Consider the following 27,559-nt stretch of genomic DNA (forward strand, 5'->3'; position numbering starts at 1 on the left):
CTATTCCTCCCTCCCCAGAGGTAAATACTAGCCTGAAATGGATGTATAATATTCTCATGAATGTTTTATAGATTTTCTACATATGTATGTATTCACGAATAATATAGGGAATTGTTTTATACTTTAAAATTTAAATGATTGGTATCATACTGAAGGTAACATTTTGCAATTTAATTTTTTCACTCAAAGTTATATTTTTGAGATAAATAGTGAATAATGTCCCATGGCATGAATAAAGCACAGTTGATTTATCCTTTTTTCTGCTGATAAGCAGTTGTTTCCCCAATTTTGGTATCACAAATAGTACTGTCATGAATATTCTTGTTCATGTATTCACGTGATTCCATTTGAACATTTCTCCAGAATAGAAGGTCGGAAGCTGTTGGGTTGAATCTTTAACTTTACTAGGAGTTGCCAAACTGCTTTCCAAAGCGGTTCTGCTAGCCTGGTCCCACCCACAAAGTAGAGTTCCTCTTCCCTTCTTTTCACTCTGTGTTTGCTGTCAGAGTCCTGCTAATGCTAGCCAACTGGATGGGGGGTGGGGGGCATGCGACTTCTTGTGGCTTTAATGTGTATTTCCCTAATCGCTGAGGCTGAGCCTATTTCCTATGTTTGTTATGCTTCAGATTTCCCTTCTACAAACTGCCTGTACAGTCTTCGTCCAATAGTGGGAGGGGAGTGTTTTATTCTCATTGATTTATAGGAGTTCTTTATAGGAGATGGACAATTCTTTCTTATCAAGCTCCCCCTAGTCCACCTGTCCGTAACTGTTTAATTTTCTATGGTGTCTCTCGTCAAACAGAAGTTAATAAGACCATTTTAATATGATCAGATTGATCACTTTTCCCTTTATTGCTTGGGCTACTTATGTTTTGTTTAAAAGCACTTCCACTAGTCAGGTATTATAAAGGTATTCTCTTTTATTTTCTTTCGGAAGTTAGAGAGTCTTGATTTTCGTATAGATCATTAATCCATTTTGAAAGAGAGAGAGGGAGAGTGTGTGTGTGTGTGTGTGTGTGTGTGTGTGTGTGCGCACATGTTTCTATTAGGTAGGGATCTAATTTTATCTTTTTCCTCCTAGCACCTTTTATTGAGTAATTCATTACCCATCTTCCCACCCCCATGATTTACATCGTCACCTCTGTAGTGAGTCAAGTTTCTGTGATTATAGGCATCTCAGTGGCTTTCTGTTTTGTTCCTTACCATACAGCTTTGAGCACTTACAACTCAGTAACAAGACTTGATGTTTAGTGGGATGAATCTGTCTTCTTTTTCTTTATCAAAATCACCCTGCGCAGTGTAAGTCTTTTACTTTGCCAAATGAATTTTAGCATCAGTTTGTCAAATCCTGTAAAAATTTTGATTAAAATGGAATTAACTTATGGATTAATTTTGGAGGGAAATTGCTTTCATTAGCATATTGTTTATCTCATCCACAAAAACAATATATTTTTCCATTTATTAGAATGTTCCTTAAACTTTTTCAACAAGTCATAATTTTTACCTCAAAGTTCTTGTATATATTTAGTAATATATGTGCCTAGGTACCTCATAATTTTGTATCTATCGTAAATCATATCTGTTTTTAAGCACTTCCACTCTTTATGATTATTTATGTACGATTTATTGAGTGTTTGCTGTGTACAAGGCTTTCTGTTGAGCTTAATTTCTGCAAATACACCAAGATGTATTTATCAGTGTATTTCCTGTTTTTTATTATTAACAAAATTAAGTATCAGAGAGATTAAATAACCTGATGATTATATATGATTAACTGTACAGCCTAGATTTTAACTCAGTTTTATCTAAATTTTCACCTTTTGCTAAAAGCCTTTTCTTTTAAATCAGCTAATGTTTCTCTGATGTATGTCATCTTGTTTCACAGTATCTTTTTATAGTAAAAAACCAAAATCTCATTACAGAGTCTTTATGTGAAAAAGGCATTTATTTCACCAAGTAGAAGTCCCTTCATACCAGTTAGTTAATTCATCTGGATAGACACGTTTATGGCAGAGAATAAGTCTATAAAAGAAATGTTTCTCTGGTTGTTATCTTTGGATCAACTCTTAAGGAAAACACCTGTCCTAACTGACTTAGTGTGTTCTTTTTCTTGCTCACTACTTCACTTGTGCTTACAGGGATTTAGGGTTAGTCCTCCCGACAAGACAGACAGCTTCTAGAGGCAAGGCCTGGATGTCCAAGTGCAGGGTGGATGCTCCAGTGAAAAACAAGAAGAAAAGCTAAGATGTAGATTAGCTTTTTAATACATTTAAAGTTTTTTAAAATTGAGGTATAATTGACACATTATGTTAATTTCAGGTGTACAGCATAATGATTCAACATTATGTATATTGTGAAATGATCACCACAGTAAGTCTGGTTAACACCCCTTACCATATGTAGTTAACACTTTTTTTCTTAGCAACTTTCAAATATGCAATACAGTATTATTAACTGTAGTCACCATGCTGTACATGACATTCCCATCACTTATTTACTTTATAACTGGAAATTTGTACCTTTGAATCCGTTCACCCATTTTGCCCACCCCATACTCCCCGCCTCTGGCAACCACCAATCTAATCTGTTCTCTGTATCTATGAACTAGAGTTCTGTTTGCTTTTTTTGTGTGTGTGAAGATTCCACATATGATGAGTGAGATATACAATATTTATCTTTGTCTGACTTATTTCACTTAGCATAGTATCCTTAGGGTCCATCCATATTGTAGCTAATGACAGGATTTCCTTTTTCTCATGGCTGAATGATATTTCATTGTATATATGTATACCACATTTTCTTTATCCATTCATTCATCAGTGGGCACTTAGGTTGTTTCCATATCTGGGCTATTATGAATAATGATGCAGTAAACATGGAGGTGCATATATCTTTTCAAGTCAGTGGTTTCATTTTCTTTGGATAAATACCCAGAAGTGGGATTGTGGGATCATATGGTAGTTCTATTTTTAATTTTTTGAGGCCCCTTCATACTATTTTCCATAGTGGCTGCACCAATTTACATTCCCACCAGCAGTGCACAAGGGTTCCCTTTTCTCCACATCTTTGCAAACACTTGTTATTATTTTATCTTTTTGATGATAGCCAATGAAAACAGGTGTGAGGTAATATCTCATTGTGGTTTTAATTTGCATTTCCCTCATGATTAGGCATGTTGAACATCTTTTCATGTACCTCTTGGCCATTTTCCTTTGGAAGAAAATGTCTACTCAGTTCCTCTGCCCATTTTTTTTTCATCAGATTGTTTTTTTGCTATTGACTTGTAAGAGTTCTTCACATATTTTGGGTATTAACCCCTTCTCAGATACATGATTTGTAAATCATTTGTAAATTATTTTTTGCCATTCAGTATGTTGCTTTTTCATTTTGTTGATGGTTTCCTTTGCTGTGCAGAAGCTTTTTAATTTGATGTAGTCCCACTTGTTTATTTCTTTACTTTTGTTGCCTTTGCTTTTAGTGTCAAATCTAAAAAGTCCAAGACCCATGTCAAGAGGCTTACCGCCTATGTTTTCTTCTAGAATTTTTATGGTAATACTTTCAAAGTTTTGCCTGTTTAATTCCCTCCTCTTTCATTTATCATCCATACTGACTCCTCTGGAGAAGTCTACTTAAACTCTAATTCTTCTCCTAGTGCAAGAAGGAAGAAGAGATAGGATAGAAGGGAGGAACCTCTAGTGGGATTCAAGCTAAAGCCCATTTGTTCTCTAGTGTGTCCTGTTGGGTGCTTACACTTCCAACACTGAGGCCAATCCTGCTTTTCTAAGGCCTCTATCTGGCCTCTTCTCATCACTGGGCCCTTCCTCTTAGGGCTGAAACAGGTGAGTTTCTGGGAGTGGTTCTGGATGGTTTTGTGAGCGTCAGAGCTCAGTTGTAGATGTCTGGGGCTGTTTGTAACTCTGCTTCTGTGCTAGAGCAGCCTGATGCTGCGGCTTAGGTGAACAATGTGGTGGAATATGGTTCACTTCCATTCAGGACATTATTGAGGACACAAGGATTGATAGTGGAACATGAGCAATTATATCTCAGTTATCCCTTTTTAAAAAATGCTTAATGATACACGTGCCTCCTAGTAGGCAAGAAATAAATAGCCGCTGGTTGACTGAAGATTGTAGAATAGGGAAGGAAAGGAAAGATGGTCTGAGATTTATCTGAATTGTGGGAGGAAGAAAGGGACAGTATTTCTGTCTTTGAAGACATAAGTGGCCAGTTAGTTTTAGTTTACAGATATATTCTGGCTATTGCTTCAGGTCCTATTACGATTAAAATATCCATTCCATTCATTCAAAAAGTATGTATTGAGCATGTTTTACATACCAGGCACTGTTCTTGACACTGGTGATGAACAAAACCTGAAGATGCCCACTCCTCTCGTGTGTATGTTCTTATGGGTGTGGGTGGAGACAGACAGGAGATATAAAAAAAATGAACAGGGTATTTTCAGATTGGAGTAAGTACTCTGCAGGAAATAAATGGGGTAACATGATAAAGATTTGGGGGCAGAGTGTGGTAGGCAGGCATTGCTGTTGAGCTTAGTCTGCCAGGGTAGCCATGTAATTTAGGTTCAAGAATGGGTCAGAAATACGACTTGACTTGGTTTAAATTTCCAAATAACCAGATATGGATGAAATAAGGCTACAGGAGAGTGGGCATGGTTTCCAGAATTGGGGGCTTCTTCCTCCAATTACATGCACCCCAAGAAACGAACTTATACTCCTGCTCTAAGGTTGTAATTCTGCTGTCAGGGTTTGTGTTACCCAAGGTTAATGTCTGGGTTCTGGGTCTTCACGTTGGGATTGTGCCAGCTCTGGGGCAATCTGCATCTCTCCGCAAGGCCCCAGATGTCCATCTGCAGCCAAGATTGCTGTAAAGCATCAGGGAGTGTCCTTCTAAAGAGGTGACATTTGTCTCAAGACTTGAGAGTCACCAGGAGGCAGATCATAGCATTGCAGGAAAAGGCACAGCCAGTACAGAAGCCTTGAGGCACGAAGGGCTTGGTGTGATAAGGAACAAAAGGGAACAGGATAGTGAGCTGGGGAGTGGGGGAGTATCAGATATGATTGTTAGAGGTTGGCCAGGGCCACATCGGGAGTTTTTTAAACCATTGTAGGAATAGGGATTTTCTTCTAAGTACAGTGGAAAGCCACTGTTTTAACCCAGGCTCCATGAACTTGTATAGGAAGAAAGTTATAACTGTATGAAAATAAAAATTTAGCATTATTTCAATGATGAATGTAGACAACCAGCCATGATAGTATAAACAGTGTCTGTATTGATGTTACCGGTAGAAATCATAGATATTTCCACTTATTACTGTTATTGCAGTGATCTCAAAATGTCATTTATGATCATTACACTAATTAGAAATTACGGTAGTTATTAGCGCTTATAATGTATCTTGTTATTTCATGCATTAATAAAGGCGCCAGTGAACTATAGCCTGTGGACCAAATCCAGGCTGCCACCTGGTTTTGTAAATAAAGTTTATTGGAATACAGCCATGCCCATTCATTTGTGTATCATAGTTGCAACAGAAAATTTCTTTCCCTGCAATGCCTAAACTACTTAGTATCTGACTTTTTCTGGAAAAAGTTTGCTGATACCTGTACTGATAAAGCAGCATATATATTACTATGGTACAATTAAAAAAATTGAGTAACTGTTGGTTTCTTTGCAAGCTCATGTGTTTTATTTTATGCATTTGAAAACGTTACTTATAGACGTGACCCATAGGCTTCACCAGACGGCCAAAACATCCATGACCAGGGGGCAAAAAGAAAGGAAAAAGAATCCCTGCCCTGCAGTGTTCCAGGCAGGGAGACAAAATGACTTGACCTGTATTTCCTCTGCCTTCCCCCTTCTTGATCTGGCAGATTTTTCATGTTTTCAGTACCCGGTACCTAAGCTGCCTCTTCTTTATGGATGATGCTTTGAGTCCTTCCCGTGTGCCAGGCAGGGTCTTTGTTAGGACCGTCTAATTTAATGCCCATGACAGCACCATATGGTCTAGGTGTGACAGTCTTCATGCAGCAGTGAGGGAGGCTCGGAGGTGTTCTCAAGCCCGTGTATTAATTTACCGAATGTTCACTGAGCACCTGCTATATGCCAGGCTCTGTGCCAAATGCCCGGGTGACAGAGCTGTCTGTGATGATGCCAAGGTTTGAATCAGGCCCGTCTGATGCCAGTGCTGGGGAGGCTCACATCACAGCAGGTGATGTTCAGGATGACAGGTGACGCCACACTGTCTCTTTGAAGCCAGCCGGCAAGCTGCCGGCAAGCTCGGTCACTCTTCCTCCTCTTGTGTTTCCATCCCACTTAGCTCCGTAGCTCTCCTCCGCTCTAAAGGTTTATGCCTCGTTCTCACTCCTTAGTCTGTTGTTTGCATCGGCTTTGCCTAGAATAGACCATGGAGTTGGTATTTTCCCAGCTGTAGCAGCAACCTTAGTAATCCCTGCCAGTGCCACTGGAATGGCCCTTTAAAATCTTTCTTTTTTGCAAGCATGAGCTTCTTTCCTGTAAGTGCAGCTCTCTTCTCCAGCACTTTGTGGATTTCTAAGACCACAGGCTCTAATTTGCCCATCGCAACCCAGGTTTAAACATTTGCACATGTCATTTGATTGGGGGGTAGGTTAAAATTGATAGCAGGAGGGCCTGGCAATCAAGTCTCTATCTCAAATGAATAGAAAAATGGGACTGTAGGGTAAGGCCTGGTCGACGTGGTTCACCCCAGCTTGTGCAAGTCCTTCTGTCCAAAACCAGGGAGGTTGCTTTCTCCCCTAGAAACATAACCAGTGTTCGTTAGCTGGGTTGGGCAAATACAATATCAGGCATTTTTCTTAATTTCTTTTCTTTTTTCATGTTGCAAGTGAAGAGCATTGTTCACCTGATTATCTACCTGGGCACCAGCATTTTATCAGTATATACACACATATTATATTCCATCAATTTGAACTTATACTGCAATACTGTTTTGCAACCTATATTTTTCACTTGCTAACTAAAAAAATAATACAGGAGGCTGCAAATAAGAAAAGAGTTTATTTGGGGTCTTAAGAATTGCAATTCAGAAGACATAGGTTGGGGTAACCCTGAAAGAGTGTTCTGGAAGAGAAGGAGTCAGGGGCTTATAAAGACAAAAAGCCACCAGGTTGTTAAAAGTTGCCTGGTGAGAACTGTGGTTGACTGACGTGAATCAGAAAATATTTGTCCTTAAGGAACCACAAGTTGTTTTAGGATAGGAGTCCAAAAAGTCGATAGACCATCACAAGTTATTTTAGGATAAGGGTCCGATAAGTATCTTGAATTTCTGGCAGGTGTTCTGGATCCCTTCATCAGGTCAAAAGGTCAGATTCCATCCAGTCTGACATGTGCATGGGTCACACTTCCTTAAAGGCCCCCAGCTTCATTTTAGAGAGCTCTCTTCGCAATACGTACTCCGTTTTTTATTTTCCTTCCACATACTTCACAATACAGTGTGACGTGTTCTCATATTATTAAGCACTCTTTCATACCAACACTTTAATGGCTATATTATGTATCATTGGCCTGTTTTACCATTTTTATTTAAATTTTCCTTCATATTAAGTGACATTTGGAAGATGTGGCATATCAGTCAGGGTTCAGTCAGGATACAGTTCAAATATCATTATTTGAACTGGGGAAATTTAATTTAAACATCAGTAACTAGTGGAATCTCTTAACTGCGAGCAAAGGGGTAGAAAAGGACTCTGGTGGGTCCCCAGAAGGAGCGGCTGTAGCAAAGTAGCTGTGGCCTCTAGTCTGAGGAGGAGAGGACAATTTAAGGACTAAAGACCCCCCAGGGGGCATGGCCCCCTTCCCCAGGGCTCTTCAAAGACAGCATGGCTACCACAGAGGCATCACCACAGTGATGAAGGATGCAGGCCTGTGCTGAACTACGGGAGTGTGTCTGGCTGGAAGGCTGAGTAAGCAGAGCTGCTTGGAAGTGGCTTCTGGTAGGAGTAGGGCCTGAGGGTGGATCAGACCTGTGGACTTCTACATTTACTACTACTACTACTACTACTACTACTACTACTACTACTACTACTAAAATGGTGGCTCAAAAGAGAACTGCCTTTCTATGACCAGGCAGGATCATTCCAGTGTTCTCTTTTGGTGAAGCTTAACATTCTCCTACGATGGCAGACGGGAAATGCTTGCAGGGTCCAGCTCCAATATACAAAGTGAGGCCAAGAATGTTGGATTTAGGGTTGAGAGACAATAAATGAACAACTGAAACACTTGGGCTTGCTTTTAGTTGTATTTCTCTGTTATAAACAATGTTTCAGTGGACATCTTTTGTAAAATGTCTGCCTCTCTGATGTTTCCAAAGGAAAAATTCATAAAATTTGATTTTGATTTTTAAGGCTTTTATTAAACATTACAAAACAACCCATGAAAAATGTGTCTCTGTTTACTGTCCTTCAAGTTATGTGTGGGAGGAAAGGCACATATTTTTGTCATAGAACTTATTACTTACCAGCTTTTCGGTTCTTGGGTTTATCTATTGGATTGTTAACTTGGAGACTGGAGGTGCTCCGAGCCAGGAGTCCTATGGTTGGAGCCTGGGGTCTAACTTAGTAAGTGCCAAGCTCTGCAGTGATGGAGGCAGCTGTGTGTTGTTGGAACCCTCCACCACCTTGCCCAATCTCCTTCACTTACTCCCTTTCCATTCTAATTCACTGCTGCTGACAGATTTATTTCTCTGAAACATCCCCTTGGTCATAATGCTCAAAAGCCTTAAATGTTTCCTCTTTGTTTATTGTATTGAGAATAAAAGAGAAGTGAAGAGAATTGACCTTGGATGCTGGGCCCCTTGCTTCCATTCTTTTGATGAGGAAACTAAAGCCAATGGACTTGCCCAAGGTCACATGGGAAGTCAGTTGGTCCAGGCTCAACCTGGAGCTTCCTTCCTTCCAGTTCACTGCGCTTTCCAGGCTCCCGGACCCCTGCTGGTCAGTTGTCCTCACCACCTTGTTGTTCTCCCAGCACAGCACCTGTAGTGAAAGAGAGTCTATGAATACACGTCCTCATCCTTTGACACTCATACTATGTCTTTGCTGGTGCTTATCCCACCATCTGTATTGCCAAAATGATCCCCCTCACCTTCTGTGCTCAAGGGACTGACTACTCTGACTTCAAGGTGGATTCCATCTAAATAGTGACCTGCCATTACTTCTTTTTTTTTTTTTGTGCCATACCACGTGGCATGTGGGATCTTAGTTCCCCAACCAGGGATTGAACCCACGCCCCCAGCAGTGGAAGCGTGGAGTCTTAACCACTGGACTGCCAGGAAGTCCTATTACTTTTTAACAGATTGGACTCAGTCAATTCTTATCCTAGGATGTTAGAGGGACACAGACATGGATTGGGTTCTACCCTGAGCCTTTGGTCCTGGGGCCTGGACACCAGGTAGAGGCAGGTGTGTGCTCACTCCTGCCATATGAAAGTGGCTGAGGAAACAAGCATCTTCCCTGACTTTCTAAAAGGGTGCCTCTTTTCAAGCATCAGTGAACATCTAATAGTGCCTGTTGCTTTAAGATAAGCATGTTCTTCTCCAGAAAAACACTGTTCTTTTTCTCTGTCTCCTACAAGCAGTTGATTAAAATGCCAAGGGGGACAGGCATTCTCCTGCTGTTCCTCCCCTTGGGCTCACCACACCCCGTAGACTCCCTGGGCTCCTGCAGGCTGTCTACCCGCTTCACTCCACTCCTTCCACCCAGGTCTTATTACAGGTAGAAAGAGAGCAAAGCGTTCCGGTCTGTGTTTACACAGCACAAACTAGTAGTTAACAGAATCTTACTTAACACCTGTCTTGTCTGTCTTCTCTTGGTTTGGGGAATTGTGTAAATGGTACGTGGGTGCTGTGAAACGTAAAATGATTAAAGAAACACAATAACTGAGAAGAGAACCTAGCTAGAGGCTTGAAGAAAGAGTGGAACAGAAATCAAATCAAGATCCTTCAAATCCACGTGTGGTGTTGAGCTGCTAAAGCCATATGGGGCTGAGGAGTGGGGGGAGGAACGTGGTCCCTGGTGGTAAGGACCCCCGGGGGAAGGGTGAAATATTAGTTATGGAAAACGTACATTTAGAATAGTTTGCCACCCTTTCTTCCTTATCCTTTTTCCCCACCTCACCTCTCAGCCTTTTTTTCCTGGCTTTTTCGGGTTCAGATTTATTTTAGGGTATTTCTATCCTCCTCCTCAAATGTTAGACCTGTAGTCCTCCGTCTAGAGGCATTGCTCTGTAACCTAGCAACCGGCATGTCATATGCGGTCCTCACTTATTTCCTTCAGCCCAAAGATCCGAAGATCATGCAAATGGACACATAAAGGATGGAAAGGATCAGGTCTACATGCAAAATCAGTCTTTGTGATGATTGAGTAATGGATGCGAAGAACAGCCTTATTTCCTAGTAATACGTCCAAAGTAAGGGCCTCATCACATCTAGAGAGAGAGACAGTGATAGACAAAGACAGAGCAAGGAGGAGAAGAAGGAGCCAAAGAAAAGATCCTGGAGCTTCCTGGACTTGTGGGGGTGTAAGTGCCCCCTCCCCCTCCCCCTCTGACCTCCTGCTTTCCTTGCTCAATAGCAGGAAGAGGGGTAGAATTTGGAATTTCTGACCAGGGAATGATTCCTAATTTGTCTGGCTACATAGAAAGTTGGCATACTGAGATAAATTTCAGAGGGAAAAATATGACAACAGTGACATTTTTCTGCAGGATCTTATTATCCAGTCCACACAGAGGCCGAGTCACTGAGCTGGTTCTGTGAAGAAACACAAAGACATCCTATCGAGACGCCTGTGAATGTCAGGGACTAGTACAGTCTGCCACTGCTGGGTAGGAGTAAATGGGACAGCGGGGCTTTAGCGGGCTTTCACTGGGCCCCTTGTCATTCTCCCTGTGCATTGTGTGCCGTTAGGACATTACCCCGCAGAAATGTTCTTTCTGCTGCTTTCTCCTCCTCAGTTTTGAGGAGCTGGCATTAGTCTTGTTTGCCTCACTTTATTACCTCGAAATTCAGAATACTTATTCTAAATGTGATGCATGGTCTTATGAATTAGACTGGGATGATTCTGAACTTTATTGTACATCAGAATTACTTGGGGGCATAGTGAAAATATAGAGTCCCAGGTCCCTGAGTGTGGGCTTGGCGAGCTGGGGAGTTCCAGAAATCTGCATTTTAATACTCATGGTGATTCTAAAGCCAATGGTATGAAGATCCCATGAGAATCGGAGATTAAAGACTGATTTCCTAGAGAGGGGCATGGGACAGCTTCTTGGCTCTGTGAGTTGATGGATACATTCTTCATTATTGCAGAATCCCCCTCTTCATTTGAAGGGAGGGAGTTCACTTTTTTTTTTGTTCCTTCCCCATGTGCTTTTATATGTCATTTAGTGGTGTTCCTTGTCTGGCTCGAGAGAGGTGACCTTGACTCTGTTGAAAGCTGCTTCCCAAAGATCAGTGGCGTAACCTGTTGATGAGGCAAGGCTGGCCAGTGTATTAGTCACCTCACTAAGGGAGAACAGTGCCAGGCCAAGCTGTGGCAGCATCTCGGCAGGTAGAGGTGTATTGGTCAGGGTTCAACGAGAGGTGATGGTCAGCGGGTAGAGGGAGGCAGCCAATGGACAGGATAGGAAGTACAATCACACAACCACACCCACACACACACCCACACACACCCCCCCCCCCTACACACACACACAGCCCTTATTGAATGCTTGGAGGACTGCATCAAAGAAGGCCCCTCTGAAACAGACCTAGAGGCCTGAGACTATGATAAAAGAGTGAGTGGCAGCTCCCCAGCCTTTGATGCGGAGCACGCTGTGCGCCAGACCCCCTCCTCAGCCATGCTGGTCTGCTGATAGAAGAGGCGTACAGTTGCTAACTGTTATTCTGCTGGATATGTGCTGCTGACTTCCTAAAGTCTTAGACTCAGGATAACACAGATGGCACTATTATTTTTACTGATTGGATTACATATAGAGACTAGCTAAAAACAAATAAGCATACGCAGCACTGTGCTTTTTAGATGTTATTTTTGCACTAATGATAAACAGCTAACTTTTTTTCGTGTCTGCAAGGTGTTTGCCATTCTCTGTTCTAAGCACTTTAAATGGCTTATTTCAGTTAATCCTCAGAACAGCCTTAGGAGACAGGTGCTCTCCGTATTTTACACCTGAACAAGCTGACACAAAGGGCAGCCGTGTCACTTGTAGCAGATTCCCCAGGTAGGAAGTGAAATGTGGATCCAATTGAGACGGTCCTGTCTGGAAATCCAACTCTTAAGTGATGCTGCAGTGTCTGGATGGAACTTTTGAAATTAAGAGTAAGTCCAAACCTTTTCCTTTGTCTACATCACAAGTCAGGCAGCCTTGGAGAGCAGAGGGTGTCATCAGTCTGTGGCAGATGAGGTGGAATCCAGGTGATTTTCCTGATAGAATAGTCTCTGAAGCAGATGTCTACCACTGCCTATTTCTTTCAGTTTGATCTACCTTTCTGTCGGGACCTGAACGTTTTTAATGCATATAATAGTGGCTCTTCTACTTATCTTTTTTATTCCAAAATACAAAATGCTGATTAAGAAACATCTTTTTAGGGAAAAAGAAGAGACAGAGGGCAAATGGACTGCCGACTGGGTAGGGAGGCGTGCTGCTCTCGGTGTAATAGTCCCGATAGCTCTCATTTTTGAACCAGTTCTAGGCCAGGCACAGATCATCTGTCACCTCTGGTTCTTACTACATTCTCTAAGCAATGACTTGTTCTTCCCATATTAGGGAAGAGAAAACTTAGATCAGAGTGGTTAAGTAGCTCGCACTGAGCACACACAGCTGGTGCGAGTCGGAGGTCGTTTGAACCCAGCCCTGCCTGTCAGTGGTTTTAACACTGCTTTTGTTTTAAACAATCCTCAAGACCTTTTCTTCAAAGAACTCCTACTTGGGTCCCAGAAAGTCAGGAGTCAACGTTGCAGGAGCCAACATGGGGGCCTGGAAGTCAACTGCTTGAGGTCACCCCGGCCATACTCCCACCCGGTGCCCCGTGACCAGGGCATCCCAGGGAACACCTGGGAATCTGCAGAGCATTTGTTAATACCATTCTTACTTCTTTGCTCTCATATATGTTGACCAGGGGATGAGCTCCCCCCTTGAAGATAAATGCAAGATCTAGATCTTCTTACCTTTTCCAGAGAGAGCACAGCATCTGGTGTCAGATATGCTCCCCACCCTGATGAGTGTGAGTCCGCCCTTCCCCCTCCATGATGTTGGGCAAATAATTGATCCTCTTGGTAGCTTTGGTTTCTTATCTTTAAAATGAGCATCAAGTTATTATGATGGTTAAATAAGCATTCCCACAAAAACCAAAAACCCTCACCCCAGTGCCTTTCAATAAATGTTAGTTTATTGCTTTTATTAGGAATGCCTCATCGTCACTCCTAATTTTCATGAGGAGAGATTATTGCTAAACCCTCCTGGTTTCTTCATACCCTCTTTCCCTACTTGATTCGTTATTTGGGAAGAATAAACTGGGCCCCCTTTTCCTCTTGGGAAGGAACTTGCCTTTGGTCTTACCTCAACGGGTATGTTCATCTGAGGGTTTAGTTATCTGTCTGCTGGTTCTCACTCTCAGCCTTGTGTTCTATAATCACTAATAAAGGAGGTATTTTAGTCTTTCATCTTCTGACTCTCTTTCATTTAGAACCTGACAGGAAAGAGGTATGCTATGTGTTCGGCTTCCTTAATTCTATAATTACTATTTGTGGTCTTCCTCTCCAGTTCTCATAGAGGCATAGAACTTTAGAGTTGAAAGGAGTTTTTTTTTTAAAAGACTGAAATTCATTTCACCATCTCATACCTGAGCCTGGCTGCCAGGTGGCTCTTCAGCCCTTGCCTGCACACTTGGTGTAACGAGGACCTTGCTCTCTCTCAAGAGGTGGCCCAGGGTGTCTGGCTGGGGATGCTCTAGATTGCGCTGAAATTGCCCGAGGAAGGTTTGGATCTGGCAGTATGGAGTTTTCAGGCCTGAACTCAGTATAAAACGTTCAGATTAGGTTTTCTTTGGGAGAGAGTATTGGCCTGAAGCCTGTTCGCTTTCAGATAATTCTTTTACAAAATTCATTTTCCAATAAGTAGTCAGAATTGGCTGAGGGGGAGAGTGAGTGTTCTGTGTGTTTTTGGCATCTCATCCTGAGAAATTTCCCACCAGTTCAGTGTGCCTGCTGCATCCTGAGCAAATTCTAGCTTGGGACTTGTCTGAAATGGTACAGGAGAAGGGCCCACAAGGCACTTTATTAACCTCCTGGCCTCAGTGCTCCAGGGTGAGGGATGTGGTGGTGTGACTCCCAGAAGGCCAACTCCTGAAAGCTGAGCATGGTGCGTACTCTGGTGGCAGAAGAGAAAACTACCAGTGAAATTCTCCCTTCAATGCTGAAGATGCTAAGTCAAAGTTTCAAGACACTCACCACAAATACACTTGCCAAGTGGAGATGGACCGATTCGGGATCTGCTCATTTATGCTGTTTGTTCTTAACTTCAAGGCAAAATGCAGTAGGGACCAGCAAATGTTAAGAAACCAGGTTCCTTTCTAACCTTTCATTTAAAAAAGAAGAGCTTTATTGAGATATAATTCATGTACCTAAAAACTCACCTTATAAAGTGTTCGATTCATTGGATTTTACTATGTTCACAGATTTCTGAAATCATCACCATAATCAATTTTAGAACATTTAATCACCCCCCAAAAACCCCTGCACCCGTTAGCACTCACTCCCATATCCTCCTCCCCCAGCCCTTGGAAACCATTAATCTGCTTCCTGTTTCTATGGATTTGCCTCTTCTGATAAATGGAATCATAAAATATGTGGCCTTTGCCTCTAGATTCTTTCACTTGATGTTTTCAAGATTCATCCATGTGGTAGTGTGTATCAATACTTCATTTCTTTTTATGGCCTAATAATATTCCATTATATGGATTTACCACATCCTGTTTATCTAGTCATCTGCTGATGGACATTCAGGTTGTTTACACTTTTGGCTATTATGAATAACATTTCTATGAACATTCATGTACAAGTTTTTTTGTGGACATACAGTTTCGGTTCTCTTGGGTGTATATGTAGGCATGGTATTGCTGGGTCATATTCCCTTAATAACCTTTTTAAATTGCTTTTTTTGATTGCTATCCTTGGGCCCCGTATTCCTGTTTTCTGGGTTTATATTCACTTCCTCTGTACTGAATGCTGTCCATGACTTGGTATAAAGAAACAGAACAGAAACAGACTCATGGACTTTGAAAACAAACTTATGGTTCCCACAGGGGAAAGGTCGGGGGTGGGGGGGAAGGGATGAGTTAACAATATGAGATTAACATATACACACTACTATATATAAAATAGATAATCAACAAGGACCTACTGTATAGCACAGGGAACTCTACTCACTATTCTGTAATAACCTATATGGGAAAAGAATCTGAAAAAGAATGGATATATGTATACGTATAACTGAATCACTTTGCTGTGCACCCGAAACTAACACAACATTGTAAATCAACTATACTCCAAAATACAATAAAAATTAAGTTAAACAAAAAGAATTGAAGGGAAAAAAATTAAAGTTAATACATCTGGGACCCAGTTTAAAGTTCTTTGTGAAATAACTCAAAATTACTCAAGTGAGAATAAACTGAATCATATGAATGCTTATTATATAGAGTCTCTGCTAGATTATATTTACCTTTATTCTCTTCTTTCCCAAGCTTCCACTTGAAGATTTACAAAGATTTTTTTTTTCTTTTCCAGAATCGCAATGAAATAAAAAATGGCACTATCCTTCGATTAACCACATCTCCAGTAAGTTGATCTTTGTTTGTAGCTTTCTAGTAAAGTCTTTGATCTGCAGTTTGTTAAAGGGATTATGGGATGTTAATTTTTCACGGTGACTTTTGTGTGAAACAAAAGATCTTTGGACGGTCCTCATATTCTGGACTGGCAAGAATGCCCCTCCTTCTATTTCCCATTACAGAAAGGGCAGTTTTTGTTCCAGGTTATGTGCAAGTATATTGACCTTAAAGTTTGAGTTTTGGGGTCATCTCAGCAATTCTCATATTACAGATGGGATAACTCAGCTGTACTGATGGGTTTTCCCTGCCTGCCCACAGCTCCACCTAAGGCCATCTGAACAAATGGCGACAACAAACAAAGGAAACAAAACTAGAGACAGCACATTACTTCCCTTTGAAGTCAGAGGGTGTGTCTGTGTGTGAAAGAGAGTGTTTAAGCATTTTCTAGTTTTGGTCAGTCATTATGACAATTCATAAAAATATAGTTTAAGAAATGTTTGCCACTTATGCTTTCACCGACAGCTGATTCTAGAAAAAAAAACAACAAAACACTTTAAAGTTTTCCAGATAAAAGCTGCTAAACAAAATGCTACAGCGTATTTAGATTACTCCAGCCAACTATGTTGCTTATCTTGATCTTTCTTGCTGGTTTATAGATACTTTGGGTAGTAACATTAGCATATTTCAACTACGTATTTTTCACAGTGCATTTTATCGCTTTCCTAAAAAATAATCTGCACAAAATACACCAAGTGTTACTATTTTCACTCTGCATATGTGATGAAAACTGTGTCTAGCTCTCATTTTCGGTTTCCACTGAAGCCATGTGGTAGGCTAAAAATAAATTTAAAAATTGGGAAAAGCATCTGGCTAAAATTAAATTGTGGGTACTGTAACCACCACAAACTCTTCTTGTCGAAAATTACATTAGAGAGGCTTACAGACTCCTGAACATTTTACCCAGTAACATTTTGAGCCTAAACACAGTGATGGACTCCATAAGAATATGCTGCTGGCGTTGGCTGAACTGTCTTTTGGTACCTTCTTTTCCACTTAATGGGAATTATCACTCATACTCATTTTTCAGTGGCTACATGATGAGCTGAGACATTTTTGTCCGCCTTAGCACTGATCTTCTTACTTTAGTCATCATGAATTCATGTTAATTTGACCTTTAGAGACCGTGGTTTTCATTTGGGTTTCGTAGTTCCTATTTATCCTGCTGAAATTATTCATCTGCTTGATGGGCAGAAAGAGTACACCTTGCCTTTTGTTTCATCTCAGAATTAGAAAGGCACTGCTTTTTTTAAAAAAATCTAGGCCTTCACTAAATGAAGTCAGTTCTCTTTTTTATTTGCCACGGGTTCATGAACAAAATTTCTGCAGCGCTAAGCTACTCCTTGAAAGAACGTTAGGTGTTTGGCAGGGTGGAGTTTGTCAGCATCTGGAAAGTCAACGTACTAACACCATGGCATGACTTGGCATCACTGGGGACAATGGAGCTTGTGCTCTTCATATACCCAGCACGGTGAATGGAGAGATGTGAAAGCCAGTGCACAAGGCAATATTATACGATGGAATTCACTACAAGAGATTGGTTTACATTTTCCAGAGGACAGTGGTCCCCAAACCTGAATGATTGGTAGAATTTTTAAAATGCTGATGTCTGAGCCTTTAAAGAGAAGCTGAATAATGATATCTAGGAATAGGGTCCAGGCACGTGCACTTTAAGTAAGCATTTATGGTTTGACTGTAGCCACAGGGTATAGAATTGGGAATTACTCTGTAATCAAGATAGTTTGAATCTGTAAACTTCACTTGTTGCTGGTAGATTTTTTAAAAAATTATTTTGTGTTTGACTGAAAAATATGGGTCAGCATATGCTAACTCTTTCACTTTTTACATACACAATAAAAATAGATTTAAAAAAAATAGCTGTCTCTATTAAATTTGCTAGGAGGTATTAGAGTACCATAAAGAAACTGGCAAGCAGTGTTGTACTAGCTTTTACAAGTCCTTTCATCTACCTCAGCTAAACTCTCCCGGTAGCCAGAAAAGACGCACACATGCCCACACTCGTACAGACATGCATACACACACTCTTGTTTTAGGCAATGTGCAGCTGTGCTGAGTCTCACCACCACTCTATCAGTGATGGTATTTTTGTTGATGGATTTATTTTCAGTCCCCCTCTATATAGAACTATCCTTTCTGGATTGTTCCTAACAAAATAGGGCATTAATAAGAGAAGATCGAAAAAAAAACCCTGCATTTTTATTCTTTTAAAAGTCCAACACTTGGCTGATCGTCTTCCTCTGCATTGCACATCTTTAGACAATCTCTCTAGTGACCATCTTAAACATGTATCTTTTTTAGGTGTCCTATCCTTATCTATCTCTCCAGTATCATGAAAATCTAGCCATGAACATACTCAGGGAATGTGTGCAAATGTGTGTGAATTTCTGAGCATTTCAGGGTTTGGAGACCTTTAGATTGTGCAGCTAAGTAGTGTTCCCTTGTACCTGCCATGATAATAATACCTGTGGAAATCTAACCTGAGGTCACACGTTGCATAAAGCACATTTTACATAAATTTTGGCTATTGTTCCTATTAGAAGAAGCTTGCGTTCCCAGACCATTGTTTTCACTTTCCTGAAATTTTTGTTTTAAAAAGTTTTCACAGTAAATATATTTGTAGTCTTGGAGTGTGGAAAGCCACTCTAAGTAGGACACAAAACCCAGAAGTCATAAAGAAAAAGATTGATAAATTTGACTACCAAAAAATAAAAACAACCCCACAAAACCTTCATGTTTGGAAAGAATTCCAGAAACAAAGTCAAAAACAGCAAATTAAGGAAGACAATTGGCAACATGCATGATAAATAGAGGGCTAATTCCTCAATTTGCAGGATCTCTTATGAATAAATGAACTGCCCCCAAAACAGATGGCCAAAAGCTATAAACAAAAATGATTTCTTTCTCTCTCTTGATCTATAAATCTATACATATAGTCTATCTATAGATATATATAGATAGATGGATCTATATAGATCTATATATGGCTATTTAGCTATAGCTGTATAGATCTATATAGATATAGATACATATGAAAGAAAAAACTCAATCTTTCTCTCAAAAGAGATGAAAATCTACACTCCTAGATAATCAAGGTGTGAGGCAAAGACGCTGTGGTGTCAAGAGTATAAATTGGTACAGCCTCTTTGGAGAGCAATTTAGCTGTATCCACCCAAGCTTAAAATACATATGTCTTTGTCCTAACAATTTTACTGCTGGGAATTTATCCAATAGATAGACTCACAAAAGCACTGAAGGACACACACACACACACACACACACACACACACACCATACACACCCATACAGGGCTGTATGCGTCATTGCTTTCAGTAATCAAAAACTGAAACCTGTTAACTGTCTGTCAGTTGGGACTAGTTAAATGCATTAGGTAATAACCATGTGATAGAATACTGTGTAGCTGTAAAAAAGAATGTGTCACGTGCCGCCTCAGAGGCATCTAAAATTTTATTATTAAGTGCAAAAGCAGGTTGCAGAACATTGTGTGTGGAGTGACAGCATTATGCACAGGGAAAGGAGGTGTATGTATGTTGATAGAAGGATAAAAATGATTCTCAAGGGATAACACAAGAAACTGTTAACATTAGGCTAACTTTATTTATCATTTTATAACTTCTGGTAGTGCTTACATATTTTCTATACCATGTGCTGGTATTATTTTTAATTAAATAAATACACAAATACATATCATAATGTCACTACAGTATACAAGAGGTGAATCATAACATTCCATGCTAAAACCATTCCAGTATTCCAAACTATTAGATTTTTAAGAGCTGTTTTATATATGACCTGAACTCTTCTTGCCTTTTATCCCTCATTTGGCCCGTGTGGACATGTTAAATAAAACTGCTCATCAAGTATCTACTGTTGCTTTGTCAGCTCTAAGCATAACCCTGCCTTTCTGCTGTCTCTCGTTTGGGGAAATGATATTAGAGGCATCTGGGTCAGAGGGCTTGTCACACTGATTTTGGGGACCAGTTACCCTGGCAAAAAGAAAAACAGTGTTATCTCAGTTACTCTGTGGATTCAGGTTATCAGAGATTCTTAACAGGGAGGCCATTAAAATTTTTGGAACCAGTTTCTCTCCACTGAGCTGAGAAACTTGAAAAGAATTGTAAGCTGTCTTAAGTTCTATTTCTCTCCATTGCCCTATGAGCCTAACTTAGAAAGAAGCCAGTGGAGGCTTTTAGGCACAGGAGTGACAAGATCACCCTGGCTGCTGCCCAAGAACAGATTGTAGGTGGCAGGGGGACAGGTTAGGAGTTCAGTGCAGCAGTCCCGGCAGGAGATGAAGATGGTGCGGGCTGCCTGCGTTGTAAGGACATGGAGGGTCTGAAGGAGTGTTAGAGGGCGAGCCCTAGCACCTCCTGATACTTTGGATGTGGTGCCCCTTGAGAGAGGCTGCGAGGATGGCCCGGTACTTGGGCACAATAAACAGTAGTGCTGTTTACTGGAATAGAAAGTTTGGGAAGGGGAAAATGAAGAGTTCGAGATGCCTGTTACGTGCCCGTGAGCACAACATGTCAACCAGGCAGTTAGGAATGTGTGTCTGGCAGCCTGGAGAATACAGGTGTGCCAGCCGTCACAGGTACGTGGCGTGGAAGGCCATGGGCTGGGTGAGGTTGTCCGCCACAGGGAAGGCAGGGCCCTGGGCACACTCCCAGGTTTGGAGGAGGAGCTGGCCAAGAAGCCAACAGAAGAAAGTGCCTCAAGGAGAAGGAAAGGAACACTTAGGTGTGCTGAGGGCTGCCGAGACAGTAGGAAGATCAGATGAGCGAGGCGGGTGTGCTGCACAGACGTGTTGGTAGCATGATGGAGCCGCTCCCCGCGTAGGTAGGGGTGAGGGCGGAAGCCTCGTGGAGGTGAGGAGGAGAGAGAGTATGAGGTGAGGTGAGTTGCAGCTTTAGACCCACTCTTTATTCCAGAACTTTTGCAGAGAGTGGAAGCAGTGAAATGAGGGCCCGGCTGGAAGTGAATTGATTGGCTCAATGTACAAAGGTTTGTACATTTCTGTTTGTTTTTTAAGATAGGACCGACCTATTAGAGATGTTTGCAGCTGGAAATGATCCACTGCAGGGAGAGAAACTGATGTACGGGTGAAAGGGGGACAAAATAGAAGCAGAATACCTGAGAAGGTGAGAGGGTAAGGGCTCTAGAGCTGCAGGGAAAGATTGACCTTGGATAGGAAACAGGGGCCAGGTGCATAGATAGAATCAGGAAGAAGCAAAGCGTGAGAGTAGAGACCCTGGGCCGTGTCCTTGGAAATAGGAAGATGAAGGAACTCTGGCTGTGCTTTTTGAAGTAGGAAGGTGCAGGAACTCCTGGCTGATTGCTTTGATTTCCTCAATAAAATGTGAGGCAAGATCACTGGTGTGAGGGAAGCAGGGGATGGGGGAGTTGAAGGAGAGAAGAAAAGGTGTGAAGGAGTCATTTTGGAGGGACACAGGAAAGCGTAGCCTGATTGCTGGGCAATATTGAGTGTACATTTGAAAATATCTGTGAAACCTGTGATCCTAAGGACATTTTAGATTACTTCTTAATTGGTATCACGGACCCAGAACCATTCTGGAAGTTTCTTGGGAATAATTTTAAGTAGGACCTTAAAGAATAGAGATGGTAAATACCTGGCACACTTCTACCATACATATCCGTTCTGTGTCCACCTGTGATCACTCGGAGGCTGTTTCCCTCTGAGCCTGGGCCCAGAACTTTCTCAGCCCAGGACATTAGGCAGTCACACTGAGCTGTTTGAGGGGCTCAAGGCGAAACTTGTTTTCTATCCTTAGGACAATGCCAGAAAATAAAACTTACTCTCTGATACAATCACGCATATAGCTGCTAGACTCTTTTCAGTTGGGCTAACTGCTTGAAAAATCAGAACTAAGGTTATTTTATTTTTTAATAATGTAGATTTTCCCCCAAACATAAAAATATTGCAGACTCACGGAATATTTGAAAAGTGAAGCTTGCTACAAAAAATTATGTAGAATATTACAATTCATAAATAACAATGGGTCATATCTTGATTTGTTTCCTTGGGTTGTGTTTATGCAAATATGTGTGCATATATATTCATTTATTTCTTCATGCATTTAGTGGAAATTTTTTGAACTCCTGGTAAATGCCAGGCTCTGTTCTAGGTACCGGAAATAAAGTGGTGAGCAAATCTGACATATTTCTTCTTCTCCTTTACGTTCCACCGGATACACGCCCACACCCATACACATATACCTCTGCCCCTCAAACAATAAAATATATTTGCATCCTACCCTTTCTCCTAATATTCCATCATGAAGATGTGCCCATGCTATCCTATATTCTCTGAAAGTTTCATTTTTAATTCCATATGATATTTCATCCTATGACTATATCATGAGTTATTTAACCATTGTCCTATTGTTGAACATTTTGGTGGCTTCCAGGGTTTGAATATAATGCTATTTTGAGAGCTCCAAAGGTACCACACATCTGTCTAGATACTTAAATTGCATTCTTTCAGTCAGGGATGCTCATCACCACCCAGGATTCCTCCAGCTCTGCTGCTCATGCACTCCTTAGGCCGCCTGGCCCAGTCTGCTTGCCTGTCCTCACCTCCTTCCGCTTTCTCCTTTGCTCTCCAACCCCAGATACACTGGTCCTCCTTCTGTCCCTCCAGACATGCCAGGCTTGTTCCTCCTGTTCCTCCTTTGTACTAACCATTCCTGCTGCCCAGAATATCTTCCTCGGCCCTTGCCCGATGTGCCTGACTCCTTGTCAATCAGATCTCTGCATCAATGTTGCTTTCTTAGGCCGCTTGTCCCTGAAAACCACTCCATCTTAAAAAGCCACCCGTCACTATCTCATTCCTCTTTTAGGTTTTGCTATGAACTCATCAATATTTAATTTCTTACTGTTAATTTGTTTTATTGTCTGCCTCCCACCTCGAGGACGTAAGCTCCAGGAGAGCAAGAAGCTTGCCTCTTGTTTGTTGCAGAATCCTAAATATATAGAACAGTGCCTGGCTCAGAGTAAGCTTCCAGGAGTATTTGTTGAATCAGTGAGTGAGGATTCTGTCTTTGATTTTGAAGGGGCATAGCTTCATGGATAACTGTAAAGACTTGTCTGAATATAGGCCAAGTGAAATTATGTGCCGAGTAATCTTTGGCAAATAACTGATGCCAAAAAAGTAAGTTTTTCTTATACAACCCCGGTATCTTAATAATAAAACGTATTCTCACATTATTTTTTCTAATAAAAGTTTCACATCCACATTATTTAGAAATTAAAGAAGGTAAAAGGAATACATGTCTCTACCTGTTCCGGTTCCACCTGGAAAAATATTGCATTAAAAATGTCCCAGCAGTTTGATGTATAATAATGTTTTGATTGGGGCTCACATAGGGCATTAACATCTATGGAGCAAACTTTCTCTAGGCAGACTTCATGATAAGGGTTCCTGCCCACCTGAGGAACAATCTGTGACTCTGTGGGTTGGGGGAACCCTAAACGTGATCTCGTCACAGTTCCTCAGTGTACCGATGAGGAAAATGAGGCCCAGAGATTAAGAGAATTTCTCCAAGGCACCAGAGTAGCCCGGCTTCTCACTCGTAGTTCAGGGAGCTCTCCACCACAGCCCACCAAGCTGGCCATAACCCTCCCATCCTCATGAATGATGTGTCCCCTACAGTGGTTTACTTATGTCCTGAAACCATGAGGAAAACTTACCCAACACCAAATGCCTCGGGAACTTGACATTTTTATCAAGAGTTGACTTCTTAGATGATGGCACTCTGGGAAGGAAGAAGGTCTGCCTTGAAGGATAAGAACACCTCCATGAAAACAGGGCATATTGTTTTCAGGCACTAGGTCAAGTGCAGGGGAGTTGTGGACCGTTCCATAGAAACTTCTCAGGCGATTGCGTCTATGAGCTGGATGTTGCAGTCTGACACAATTTGGAGCCTTTATTACTGTTATTGGGAGTAACTCTTTGGCTGAGACCCCAGCATGTCAGAGTATCGCTTTGTTGTACTGGTGTGTGACTGTCCTGGTAAAATATTTTTGATTCCACAGCAGCAACCGATTATCAGTCCTAGGATTTGGGACTATTTGGTCTTTTTAAAAAAATTTTTTATTGGGGTATAGTTGATTTACAACGTTGTGTTAGTTTCTGCTGTGTATTAAAGTGATTCAGTTATACATATATATTGTTTTATATTCTTTTCCATTTTGATTTATCACAGGATATTGAATATAATATAGTTCCCTGTGCTCTACAGTAGGGCCTTGTGGTTTATCCATTCTATGTGTACTAGTTTGCATCTGCTAACCCCAAACTCCCAACCCACCCCTCCCCCAGCCATCTTCCCCCTTGGCAACCACAGGTCTGTTCTCTACATCTGTGAGGGGCTGTTGAGTCTTAATTCTTCTGCTCGGGACACTTGGCCTTTCCAGGTTTCTGTTGTTGTCTCTCTTCACTTCTACTATTTTCAATTAATCCATTCATGAACTTCTAAGTAGATAACATTTCAAGCACATACAAAAGCAGAAAGAATGGTATAATAAATCTCATCTACCTAGATCTTATAATTATTGACTCATACTTTCTATTTTCTTAGCAACTGTTTCTGCTGAGAAATGTACCCTTTTAAAAGGGCGGGTAGATTGTCTTTTTGCTACAGGAAGCCACGAGGGGCTTGTGGTGCCCCAGCTGGAGAAGACGAGGTGCTGATTAGAAGACAGAGGCAGAGCCCATGAGCCCTGTGGGGCTGGGCCACACCTCCGTCATCACTTTGAGACGCAGTATCGTGGGAGTTTTAGAACAGCGGTTCTCAGCATGTGACGCCACGATCGTCAGTATCAAGCAGAGGCAGCAGCAGCACCTGGGAGCTTGTTAAACATGCACTTCAGGGGACTCCACCTCAGGCCTACAGAAACAAAAACTTTGGGTGGAGCCTAGGTATCCATGTTTTAAGAAACCACCCAGGGGGTTCTCATGCACGACACAGGGCACTACTTTAGAGCCTGTTTCCAGAGTCCAGCTGCCCAGGTTCTATCTTAGCTCCAGCATGGACAAGCTGTGTGACCCTGGGCAAGTTACTTAACTTCTCTACGCTTCCATTTCCGTTGTAAAATGAAGATAATGAAAGCTCCTGCCTGAAAGATTGAATGAAGTCCTTCAGGAAGATATTTCGAAGAGTGGCTCATAAAAAACACTAGGTGGGAATTCCCTGGCAGTCCAGTGGTTAGGACTCCGCACTTTCACTGCCGAGGGCCAGGATTCGATCCCTGGTCGGGGAACTAAGATCCTGCAAGCCACGCAGCGCGGCCAAAAACCGAAAATCTAAAATCTATGTAGTAAATCTACAGTTACTAAGTAACTGTCAGCTGTTTTTAATAGTGGTATTAACAGTACCAAACACTATTAATTATGACAATGAAATCATTTTTGAGTCCTCATTATTATCATAATCTCTATAGTAAATGCAGACTTCCAGCTGGGAGAAAAATGTATGTTTCAAGGAATTCAAAGTGATTCACTTGGGTTAAATATTGTATGTTACTGTTAATGCTGTATCTCCATTTGAAAAGTTTGGAGAATGGTACATCTTTGAACCACGTAAAAAGATAAATAAAGTGATTCTCCCTTTCTTAAAAATGGAATTTAGGGTTTGAGCCATTTGTCAGCTATGTGGGTATCAGTGAATGCGTAGGAAGGGTTTTTATTCTCCTGCACCTTCCTTTGCTTCCTTCTTCTATTATAGTTTCTGATGCAAAGTGTCAAGTTTTGGTTATAATTACGTGGGAGACCATAGTATATGTCTCTGACCAAGTGATAGGAGTATGGGTTTCATCTGTCTTGGTCACTGAAGAATTGCATTGGTTTCCCTGCTGAATCCCCTTCTTTCTGCGGGGCTGCTTCCAGCTGACAGTGAAGGGGAGCTGGGCAGGGAGGAAGGGGGCACTTGGGGTGGAGTCCCTTTGCTCTTAGTTCCTGTGTGGATTCTATTTTTTCTGCTCTGCAATCTTAACCCTGTTATAGTTCACATGGGGCTCCTCTGATATTTCTGATCAGTTTCTGTTTGGGAGAAGATGCCTCATTGTTGGGGTCAAATATACCTTCTTCCCCTTTCTCTGAAATATGACAAGTTTCAAAGGAGAATATGAGAATGGCAGAGTGCTTCAACCATTGCAGTTTTGAGTTAATAACTACAAAGATATTCAGTTATTTCTATTAAGCAAAAACACAGGCAGAAAAATTTATTATCTTATTTTTCCTACTGTCTGTCCCAACTGAAAGGTAGATATGGAAACCTTTACTGGGTGAATGAGAAATACAGAAGACACATTATTATCTAGAAGTTCAGCTCCTCCAGTATACTTCTGTCCTGCATGTAGAAGCAACGTGCAAATGCCTTAAAAAGGGGAACTTTAATTGGAGACAAAGCTGCTAATTTGGTTGCCTAATTATTTTGTTTTAAATTCACGCAGTAAATAGCTAATGGATGTGAAACACGTGTTGTTGAAAAGTGGAATTTACAAGCCCCATTGTGTTGTGCTGGAAGACTTTCAGTAACCCTGAAAGATTATTTGGGTGTCTAGTGAAGCTTTTGAACATTGTGTGTAGGCAGTTATTACTCAGAGTATTGACTGAACGGGTGAACATGCTGTATAAATTTGTGTAATTGCTTAATTAAGCAAATAGCTTTCTGTCATTTATAGATAATAATTTTACTTAAAAAGTAAACATTCTACCCGTTTTCCCCTCCGCACTGCCATACCCACTCCATTTCTGGGTTGTTTTTTTTTTTTTTAATTTTTTTAAAATTTATTTTTATTTATTTATGGCTGTGTTGGGTCTTCGTTTCTGTGCGAGGGCTTTCTCTAGTTGCGGCGAGCGGGGGCCACTCTTCATCGCGGTGCGCGGGCCTCTCACTATCGCGGCCTCTCTTGTTGCGGAGCACAGGCTCCAGACGCACAGGCTCAGTAGTTGTGGCTCACGGGCCCAGTTGCTCCGCGGCACGTGGGGTCTTCCCAGACCAGGGCTCGAACCCGTGTCCCCTGCATTTGGCAGGCAGATTCTCAACCACTGCGCCACCAGGGAAGCCCATTTCTGGGGTTTTACTGTTCTTGGGCTCTTGCTTTCCCTTGAGATGGGAATATGGGTCCTGTCAAAAGAGGGCCACTGATTCCCGCTGTGAAATTGACAGGCATTGCCTGAAGTTGGAGTCATTATGGTTGGAAACCTTCCCTTGGTTTGTAATACTCATCTAGTCTTGTGCTTTTGGCCTTTGAGTCTTCATTTCTCAATGAGATGTTAATTTTTTGTCTGTTGTGGTTTCCTCCGTGAATACTGTGCTTTGTTTTTGTCCCCGGTAAGGCTCAAAACGCCCACCAGCTCCATGAACGAATCCAGTCGTCGAGTATGGACGCCAAGCTGGAGGCCCTGAAGGACTTGGCCAGCCTCTCCCGGGATGTCACGTTTGCCCAGGAGTTTATCAATCTGGATGGCATCTCTCTCCTCACGCAGATGGTGGAAAGCGGCACTGAGTAAGCATCTTTTACCTAGACTTCCAATCTGTCCTGTGCTTTATAACGTTCTGGGTA

At 41.5% G+C, this 27,559-nt stretch overlaps 1 protein-coding gene across 10 annotated transcripts in view; it reads left to right on the forward strand.

The window, feature by feature from the left end:
* Positions 1-27,559, forward strand: part of ELMO1 (engulfment and cell motility 1) — a 554,248-nt gene that overhangs the window by 143,242 nt on the left and 383,447 nt on the right. For all 10 annotated transcript variants that reach the window (XM_036863258.1, XM_036863260.1, XM_036863259.1 and 7 more), the window contains 2 exons: positions 15,837-15,887; positions 27,333-27,502. In XM_036863258.1, coding sequence (XP_036719153.1) covers positions 15,837-15,887; positions 27,333-27,502 — 221 coding nt within the window. The remainder of the gene's footprint in view (positions 1-15,836; positions 15,888-27,332; positions 27,503-27,559) is intronic.

The sequence above is a fragment of the Balaenoptera musculus genome, chromosome 9 (assembly GCF_009873245.2).
Source record: "Balaenoptera musculus isolate JJ_BM4_2016_0621 chromosome 9, mBalMus1.pri.v3, whole genome shotgun sequence".
In the NCBI taxonomy this organism is placed as follows: domain Eukaryota; kingdom Metazoa; phylum Chordata; class Mammalia; order Artiodactyla; family Balaenopteridae; genus Balaenoptera; species Balaenoptera musculus.